General features: G+C 44.1%; 1 protein-coding gene across 1 annotated transcript; it reads right to left on the bottom strand.

Annotated features, from left to right (window-relative positions):
- Nucleotides 1-2,181: 2,181 nt before the first annotated feature.
- On the bottom strand, nt 2,182-9,912 carry MAPRE1 (microtubule associated protein RP/EB family member 1). The gene is made up of 7 exons (XM_027472794.3): nt 9,776-9,912; nt 9,256-9,379; nt 6,941-7,086; nt 5,558-5,762; nt 5,081-5,190; nt 4,238-4,390; nt 2,182-3,844 (listed from the first exon to the last, which is right to left on the bottom strand). The coding sequence occupies exons 2-7, from the start codon at nt 9,374-9,376 to the stop codon at nt 3,788-3,790; spliced, it is 792 nt and encodes a 263-aa protein (XP_027328595.1). The 5' UTR covers nt 9,377-9,379; nt 9,776-9,912; the 3' UTR covers nt 2,182-3,787.
- Nucleotides 9,913-10,197: the final 285 nt, after the last annotated feature.

Below are 10,197 nucleotides of genomic sequence, written 5' to 3'. Positions count from 1 at the left end.
CTTACACCCCCCAGTAGCCTGAGTAGCTTGCAGCCCCTGTAATAGTTTAGTACATTCTTCCAGTTATTCACGAGGTTGCAGACACCAAACCCCCACTTATTTGCTGCCCTACAAAGGGGAAGTTTTACTTTAGAGCTACATTCTTTTTCCATCTTAAATCAGTTTACACTATTTTATACTGGCTCAACTCTGAAAGAGATATACTTGACCTAACACTCAAGCATGAAGTCTTTTAGCTCAACCCATGCTTTGCCAAGAAGCCACTACCCTTGATTTAGTTCTCGACACACAAGTTATCCCAGCAATGCTGCTAAGCCCATGCTACTGTCCCCTCTATGCCTTCCATTAGGTTTACAAACTGACTTGCTAAAAATATCTCGTGAGAAGTAGATTCCAGCCTTACCCTTGGAAGGGTATTTTAAGAAAAAATCCCACTCCTGAAGAACATGGATATTCTTGAGAATGGACATTTGACTAGACAGACTACGAGATCACCGAGTGCTCCAACAGTCACGCTAAATAGTGATATGATACAACAGTGAGTAAGTTTTTGGCCTTTATTTGAAGGCTTTTAACAGTTACAGTAAGAATTGTCATTGCAAACCAGGAAGATTGAAAAAATTGAACAATAAGAGTTAAAAAATATTCACAAGCCCACCTGCAAGTAAGACATACAGAAAGGAGATGTGAGCTTTTGGTTCTTCCATTCTGTTCATTTTTCAAATATCTGATAAAACCAAGATGCTAAGAAAGGTTGGATGCTATCTGAATTGTTCCAGTAGGTGAGCATTTACTATTTAACAGCATATACTGTACCAGTGTAACAGAGTAGCTATATTAAATCTATGGGTTTGAGTTGGTTTTATTGTCATTTGCTTCCCAAAAAGGACACTAAAACCAGATTATGCCAAGATATCTGTGATGCAGTCATTTAAGTTGACCACGAGCTTGGCCCCATTCTAACTCATCTTAGTAGCACAGAACTTATTTAAGCAATTTTAAATCTTACCAACATTTTACTTACAAGACTGCAATGTCAATTTAGTTTCACAATGCACATCCAACAGGTCCACACATTGTCTCACAAAGCGCACTGACAGTTTTTCTGACTCATCTTTCTCTCAGCATAAAAGGACATTTGCTTGCTTTTAGTAGCAATTGCTTGCAACAGCAGAGTTCAAAACTGACCTAATGCATCCCATCCGATGACCTGGTTGCCTCATAGCCCCAAACATGCAATCTCATTAAAAAGAGACTTTAAGCAACCATGTTCCAGTGTGCAACTGGACTGCAAGAACGCAGACACCCCAGAAGCCACGTCCAAATTCAGCCACATGCTATTGCCATCTTTTGCTTTGAGTTGCTGGAATAACAGAGTATTTGGAACGGATAAAAGCATGCTTCTGACCTCAAAGCAAACAAGTAATGGTAAAGAAGATTTTATGTGCATCAAACACCCTGTTCTGTGTCTGCACTTCCATAGTCCAACACCAGTTTTGAAATACCAATGATGCCAATTCTTTAGAATGAGGCATCCATGGAGTGCTTGGGCGGGCCAGGAGGGTGTTCCCCAGCATGACAGAGAAGCCCTTCAGGGATCACTTCCAATTCCAAGGTTAGATACATCACATAAGCACTTCTCTGAAGAAGCTGGTCTGCTCATACATCTGAAAGAGTAACATTTAGGCTCATTTATGAAACATAATCCAAAGGAAACAAGTCAACTACTAGAGACTGGTGACAGGTGCAATTAACATCATTTGTTTATAGAACCACAGAACGGCTCAGGTTGGAAGGGACCTTAAAGATCATCTTAATCCAACCCTCTGTTAGTTATTTATAGCTAATAACCAGTGTTTTAGCAACTTTAAAACACTTTAGTCATAAACTGGCATTCCTGTTCTCCAGCCCCTTTCTTACACCGTTAGGAGGAAGTCAACAATACACTCACATTTCATCCACTTGTGTGGAGAAAAAAAAAAAAACTCTAGCAATGTTTTCCCCCAGTACACTCCAAAGAAAATTTAAACATTGCTGCTACTTAGGTTAGAAATGAATATAAGTAGGACCAGAAAATGAAAGCTGATATTCTAGGTCCTGCAAGCTTCATAACGAAAACCACCACGATCTCTAGCTTTGCCTAATCATATCTGAAAGTATGAGAGACTCCAGCAGACATGACACTCTTGAAATACAGAACTTTATTTAGAAACTGCATAAAATAGAAAAACCCTGTCAAGAAAAGTCCGAGTCAAATATGGTTTCTCAGTAAAATGGAGTTTTAGGGCAACAAAAGTCTAAAAGGCCACAAGAGAAATAGCACCACTGCAATTTTAAACAATGGCTAGATACTTGCATTTTTGGCATTCACTGAATTTGGGTTTTTCTCTGAATTTCACAAAGATTCATGCACTACACAACAATTACCATAAAATGCTCTCCTACACACATTTTAGGACAAGCTACCACCAGGAACAAATGAATACAAGCACAACAGGACTGATCAATCTCAGTAGTGAAGGGGAATCAGAAGTCTTGCAGGATCTTGCCAAACACAACAGTAACGCGGGGCATGATAGCAAAAAAGAGGGACAGTTAAAGAAAGTACTTTAAATATTAATATTTAAGTTAGTCTCAGTACTGTATTTTCTGCAGGAACATTAGCTCTGTTAGCCAGCATCTTTTAGTTTTGACCCCAGAAAACTAGTGAAGTGGCAAGTATTATTATTAGATACGTCCTGGTTTAAAAAAAATACAAAATCATCCTCACGTGCTCAATTCATTTTCATTCTAAGAGAGTTGCACAGTGCAAGTCCCGTTACAACCATTGGATTTGATAGCACTCCTTGGGATGGGAAAGAGAAGAGAACCAGTGAGAGACCAAAAAGCATACCAACAAAAATAAACAGTTATAGAAACAAGAGCCAGAAAAGAAAGTTACTTCTGAAGAACCTTTTAGGCAGTAAGACTGGATGCCCTTTGCTTTTTGTCGTTTTTTGTTTTGTTTTGAAACAGAAAACACAGTACATTTTGGCAAAGTCATTAGCCACAATGCCATAGAAAAAGGCTTTAGCACTCTTCAAGGTAATTTATGTGTCTCAGCTGTTCATACTCCCTCTAATCTTGTGACAGGCAACGTTAAGGCCTATTTCATCGAGAACTAATCACTCAGTAAGCAGCTTTACATAGGAATGAAGTTTTGTTTTAATAGCCCCTTTTGAGCACTTGCTGACAAAGTGAGACTGCCATGCAAGGCCTCTCAGACAGCAGTGAATGGAGTTAAACAAGCGTCTACCCCAATATGAAGCACATAAAATCTCCTGTCACATTACTTCAATTTGGCATATGGAAGCATATTAAATACTCTTAAGGCATTTTATAATTTCTGTGCTGCAATTTCACATTAACTCAATCTTTCTGTGAGTCAGAGTCTTTAAGTTCTCTACTACACGCCACCTTAGATACAAAAAGAGTCTTTCCACAAACCAGTGTTTTACCAGCAAACCATTCTGCAACAAGTTCCAAATATTCAGCCTCTTGCTCCCTAAATATACCACCTAGATGTGAATACTGCTCTGCTACAATGTGAGAAAGAGCTCCTAACTCAAACCCACTGTAAAAAGAGTGAAACTTCCGCAAAGTGCACTTTAAGAAGAGGTACTTTTTTTGCTTATGAAAAGAAACCAGTGAGTCCTCTAAGAATAAAGTGGAGTATTTTACAGTTAAGCACATGATCTGGGGCAAAGAATTCTGATGTTGCTGCTCTGCTGGTACAGTATGTGGTCTGTTAATACTCTTCTTGTTCTTCCTGCGGTGCTCCTTCGTCAGGTATCACAAAGCCTTCCTGAAAGGGGATAAAACAAGTGCTTTAATGAAAAACTTATGTTCAATCAGTTCCCAGCTACTCTGTACACTCCTTTAATGTATTTATTTATACTTAGAACATTGAAAAGGAAGTACCCTTAAGTCAACCATTTACAGTGTCAAGATAAGTTACAGAAGGCTTATTTTCCTCATCTTTGATCTATTTGTTATGTACTCTTCATGAGAGCCCGATCTTGTTTGTTGCCTGACTATAATTATGTTATCTGTTCCTTTATTACAGGAAAAAGCTAGGCCATAAACCTAAAGGAAAAAAAAAAGTAGAAAGAGGGAGCACTGTAAAGCAAACCAGCTCCCAGTAACAAGGCGCAGTGCAGGGAGAACTATGCAATACAATTCATACAAGATTACTTACATCTGTGGCATAAAGAATTTCCACAATCCTCTGCAATACTGGATCATTCTCGCCTTCATTCTCCTGGCAGATCAATTCAATGTTCCTCAATTTGCCAAAGTAGAAGTCTCTCTCCTTCTCCAGATCTTCAACAGTAAGTTTCAATACATTGATCTGTCACAGGACATCAACAACAATTTATCCACCAAAGAGAAGGCAGTAGCGTCTATTCAAAAGGCAGGATCCCCAACATTCTCAGAGGCATGTTTATATGCAAAGCACTTCAGAAATAACCAAGATGTTGGAAAAGGCAGGGGGAGGTCTTAAGAGGAAGAAAAGGTCTATTTCTTAAATTATAATAGTATTTCCAGAATAAACACCCAACCCAACACATGCAATACCACTTGGAAATTCCAAAGGCTTAGTACATGACATAGGTAAAAATTTAACTGCCTGCAGTTTTCTTTGCTAACACATTCCTTCAAGACAACTCTCTCACACTGAGGGCTGTTCTAGTTGCACTACATTCAGTATTTCACTGAAGTAGCAGCTGCTCATAGCTCAGTTGGAATGCTGCAATATCTGCAACACAGCTGTGGAAATACTTAAAAACAATGCTATGTGTGATATGGCACACACTAGATTTAAATGCCTGGGCACTCATGTACTGCATAAGCGGTTTTGCTCCTATCAGGAGAGCAAGACCTTTATAACGAAGGCTTCTGATTAAGTGATTCTAAATGAACTTAGTAGATACAGATCTTTCTGCTATCTCCCTAACACAATCATTTAATGCTATTAAAATATATTTATGCATACACCATAAAGCACAGGGCAGTCCAGAAGGCCATTTTGGCAACACACCTGCTCAATCAATCCTGCTGATTCATCATCTCCTGCAGCCTTTTTCACCATTCCAGTCCCGGTTTTTGCAGTCGTCGGGGTCCTCTGTGTAACAATCGGCCTCTGTGGGGCTGCAAGATTGACTTAGCATTAGCTTTTCCTAGAACACCTTTTTCCCCTGCCCTAAAAGCATTGTCCCCCTTCCAAGCATGCTTAGGCACGTAAAACTTTGAAGACATGTTTGTATATGAAGTATTCCTCCTTTACTCCGTGTGACGTGCATTTTCTTTCACGTCTTGGCACCAATCCTAGCTGTTTTCTCTTTCTGTAGCTCCAAGATAACTGGGTACAAAAGCAAGATTCAGAGTTTGAAGCCTAGCATCTCAGAAATTAGACGCAAAATAATACGGTTCTATGCCCTGATTTTAATTAGCGACCCAGTCTTATTTCCCCCAGAGTTTTTAAATGATTTAGATAATCTTTAACTGTCTTCTCTACCTGCACTGCCAGAACCGAGAGATTTCTTGGGTTTGTTCAAAACTGGTGCAACAAGATTTGGTGCTACTGTCTCTTGGCCTTGTCGGGCAGCAACGGGATCGTACTCCTTCCCATCATAGTTCGCATCAAAAAATTTTTTGAACCACTGAACAAATTCAAAGTTGTCCTGAAATTTTCCTTTCACTAGTTTGTCCACAGGAATTATCTGGAAAAAAAAAAAAAAAAACATTAAAATTGTTTTAAGGGTAAAGAACCTCTTTCTCCCTTACTACATAGGAAGTTTTAAAATAATAAGCATATGCAATTCTTTATGCAGTCTAGAGGAAATCCTCCTTGGACTTAACTGTATGTAACACAGATTTTTTCCTAATAGTTAGAATTAAAATCATGGTTTCACTGTGAGGGCCCAGCTAGTTTGAAGTAGTTCTGCAGCAAGGTTTCTGCTGCATCAAGTTCCGCTGAAAAACGCTTATCTGTAAATTTGAAGGTGGCTCACCCAGTGCTAGCTCTCATATACTTGAACTGCTGACAATTTCACAGCCTGCTAACACACAGAACTGCTACAAGGTTGAAACATCACCTTTTAGTTTATTACAGTGCCTCTGGAATGAGGAAGATTATTAAAAAAAACAGCAAATCATGAAGATCTGTCTGTAGGCCACAAGCTTTCAGCCTGGCAGTGGCCAGGAATCATTACTGTTAGGTGATCGTTTGGCACTTTGGGCACAGCTGCCCGGGTCTGGGCAGGCTGCACAAGTTTCTTCCCCAAGGTATAAGACCGACCAAGCACGTGTTCAAGCTGTTAGCCAACAAAGAATGAGATGCCTTCTTAATCAGAAGTTTTAACAAGGGAACGCTCTGCATTGTACCAAGCATGCTATCAGTAACTAGTAACTAGGTAAAGCACGCTTCTGTAAGCATAACACACACTTGATCTATGAAAAAACTTACATCTCATTGTCACCACTTTAAAGTTACACATACCTGTAAAGAGGAATTTGAGATCCTTAAGACTACCATACCAACAGCTTATGGGAACACACTGTTTGAACCATCTTTGTAGTGTATAAGCTCCAGTAAAATTCATCTCAAATTTAAATACTAGTCTGTGCTACATTGTGCTACGTTTAGTATTAGTCTGTGCTAAGTTGTACAGAACTAAAATGGAAGAAATCATCTCCATCATCAAGAAATGCACACCTAACCTCAGCTGGAGAAGAGCAGATAGTATCAATACAACTGAGGACCCCAGTGCAAACCAACACTTTTGAGATTTGCAAGCCAGAAACAAACTGTCCCCAGATTTATTCAGCTCCAGATTTAAAAGCACATTCCATCTACTTGGTATTAAGAGCAAGGAGAATCAGTTACAGTCCAGCTTACTTTGTCAACACCCATTCGTTTAAAACCTGCTTGTAGAACCTTGAAGTTTTGAATGTATTCGTGTTCCAATTTTGCTTGAAACTTCACTTTCTTGAGCGCTACAGAACCTGGAAAGAGCATGTCCATAAACTGACAGTACGCAGCACCTGCCGAGAGAAGAACACAGCTGAGGATGAATCAAGCCACCTCGCTAGCCTACACAAGCTGGTTTTCAGTCAGATCAGCAAACTGACCTGACTCATTCCATAGCTACACGTTCCCTTAAAGGCAACAACAGCAAGATAACAGAACCCTTTGATCTGTTTTGGTGCAGCATGGCTGTCAGTAAGCTTAAGTGAACCGTAGAACTAAACTTTTGGTCTCATGGCTTCACGTCTCACAAAGAAGAGCAACATCACCTCTATAATTCCCAGCGAAAAAAAAAAAAAAACACGTAATTTGGCTTTCCTTTACTCATGGATATCAGCACAGATGTTACATGTGTCTGACAGGCATGCGATCTACTCTCATCAACACCAACAAAACTAGAAAAAGAATTATTCTAAAATATTATATTTAACCACCAAAATAGCGTCATTTACTTGCTAAAACCAGAACATAAAATTCAAGGTGCTCTCAAAGTTGAGAGGCCAAATTAAGCTGAATTATATTTAAACCAAGCTTTAATCAAAGAACTGATATCAGACTATTTCTTTCCATTAATTTTAAATCCTTCATGTCCTCCAGTTCAGCTCTGACTGTAGGAAGAGCAGGATTCAGTTCAGCCACAGTGAGCAGACAACTGTACACATCTACTAAAGAAAGACATTTAAACCTATATTTTGTCGCTCTCCAGTGATGATGTGCAACTGTGTGCCCCTGAAAATACACGCATCACATTCCGAGCATTATTTCCCACCCCACAGCATCAGAGAAGAAAGTGCACAAGGAGAGTAACGTGAGCCTTAACCTAAAGCACCAGGCAGCTCCAGGAGAAGCCTTTTTTGTGAGACACACAAGGCCAAGCAGTGACACACCCTGACACTGCCCTGACCTGGCCTATTCATCTCAGCCCTGTACCAGTCCTGTACCACCCCCGTTCTGTCAAGGTATTTAGCAGGTTGTTTGGAGCTCCTGCTTTCACCCTGTGACTAGAGGATTGCTGCTCATACACTGGCACAAAGAAAAACATTCCCCATCTCAAAACAATTTGTATTCTGTAAAGTAAATATGATTTTAAAAAAAGGAAAATATACAGCATATATAAGCCAAAATGATCTGTGCATTTATGCAACTCCAAACTGCTGCTGTCAATACTGCCCTTACCAAAAGCAGCAAGGCTTGGAAACCTCTGCTCTCACAGGCCTGTGGCAGTGAAAGCCACCTCCACACCTGCATAGGCTTGGAGTATTTTTGCAGGCATTGGAAGCGTACTGACAGTTCCAAACTTATTTCCTTTCCTTATTTTCCTTTCACTCAGCTCCCAATTTCCACATCCATCGTCCTCTGAGCAACATCTTATCTCAAACTCACCACACGAGACACGCTTCCACTCTTCACCAAGTCCCTTTCATCTCCCTGCTGCAGTTATTCAAATCACCATCTTCTACCTAGGCTGCATTTTTAGCCTTAGGTTTTTTTTTTTCCTGCTGTTACTCCACACACTATTATTTTTTATTCGTTCCTACAAGCGTCCTCCCACACACACAAACACACACACTCCTCCCTGTGATGACATGTGACTTCATCTCTGCAGCGCAGTCACTTCCCTTTTTCTGCTCACAGCTATCAGATATTCATCTTTGATGAAGTCAGCTCAATCCACACTAACTCAGGGTCCCACCGACCGATGGAAGAGCAGATCACTAAAAGCAGCTGCTGATTCCTCAAGGTGAACCCAGGAATTACCAGGATGCTTTGTCTCACGCCTCTCCTCCAGCCCAACCTGAGCCTTTAGGCACTCCCCAAACCTCCTCGTGCTTCTCCTCCAGCAGTCACATCTGTGTACGCTACTTACCGTCAATAAAAGGTTTTACATCCCCATCAGAATAAACTCCCTACTAGAAAACAACTTCTCCTAAGAGTCCTTTACCCACGTTAGCCCCTATCCCTTCTTATTCTGATGATGCCGCAGCGAACCTGGAGAATACACCTTTTTTAACAATACACTGCTAAAAAACAGCTTGAAAAGCTCCAGTGGGAACTAGACCACAACAGCAGATGCTAAATAAATGTTAACATGGAGTTGCTCCTCCCCCCAGCGCACAGGGCTGGGGAGGGCTCGGTCGGGGCAGGTCCCCCCCGGTCCCCCCCCCGGTCCTTGGGCCCCCCCTCACCTGAGCAGAGCTGCTCGATCTTGGTCAGCGCCAGCTGCAGGGACTCGTTGATCCACGCCAGCATGTCGTGCCGGCTCAGGTTGTCGCTCGTCACCGACGTGGAGTACACGTTCACCGCCATCTTCTGCGGGACACAACCGGGCCGTCAGCCCCCGGCACCGGCACCGGCGCTCGGGGAAAAGGAGGCTCAATGGGGGGGGTGGGGGGAGCCCGAGCGCCTCCCGGGGCCTGCCCAAAGCTGGGCCCGGCCGCGCCCCCCCCCCCCAACCCAGCCCAGCCCAGCCCGGCCCGGCCCGGCCCGGCCAGGCCCAGCCAGGCCCCGGGGCTGCTCCGCGCCGCTCAGGGCCGCGGCCCGGCCGAGGGGCGCGCCCGGGGCAGGCGGGGCCGGGCCCTGCAGGCCGCACACCGGGCCCCGCACCCCTCCCCGCTCCCCTCGGCTCGGCTCGGCCCGGCCCGGCCCAGCCCGGCCCGGCCCCATCCCCGCTCCCGGTCCCGGTCCCGGCGCGGCCCCGCCCGTTACCTGCCCGCTCCGGCCCCGTCTCCCCCGCGTTCAAACCGGCCCCGCCCGCCTGCCCCGGGCCCACGTCACGCGCACGCTACGTGCTTACGTCACCGTGACGTCACGGCGCGGAGGCCCCGGCGCCGCGCGCAGCAAAAAAAAAAAAAAAGGGGCGGGGGGGAGGGGGGCGGGGACAGGCGCCGAGCCGCTACCGCGAGGCCCCGCCCACCCCGCGCGAGGGCTCGCGTCTGATTGGAGGAGCCGGCAGGGCCCGCCCCTCACCGCGGCTCCATTCATTAACTCTGGGGTGCCGGCCGCGAAGCCCCGCCCCCAGCCTCAAGCCCCGCCCCCCGCCGTACGGAGCCCGGAGCAGCGCGGGGCGAGCGGTGCTGGAGCTGGGGGGGGGGGAAACGGAGCCCGGAGCCCCCCCCTGGGCCAGGAAA

This window comes from Anas platyrhynchos, chromosome 21, assembly GCF_047663525.1.
Source record: "Anas platyrhynchos isolate ZD024472 breed Pekin duck chromosome 21, IASCAAS_PekinDuck_T2T, whole genome shotgun sequence".
NCBI classification, from domain to species: Eukaryota; Metazoa; Chordata; class Aves; order Anseriformes; family Anatidae; genus Anas; species Anas platyrhynchos.
Note: the sequence above shows the minus strand (reverse complement) of the source record. Positions and strands in the feature narration are given on the sequence as shown.

Excerpts from the sequence above, each read along its gene's own strand:
- MAPRE1 (XM_027472794.3), bottom strand. The coding sequence starts at position 9,376 with ATGGCGGTGAACGTGTACTCCACGTCGGTGACGAGCGACAACCTGAGC. Across the intron at positions 5,191-5,557 it reads TCTCGGTTCTGGCAGTGCAG|CCCCACAGAGGCCGATTGTT; the intron begins GTAGAGAAGACA and ends TCAATCTTGCAG. Across the intron at positions 3,845-4,237 it reads AAATTCTTTATGCCACAGAT|GAAGGCTTTGTGATACCTGA; the intron begins GTAAGTAATCTT and ends ATCCCCTTTCAG.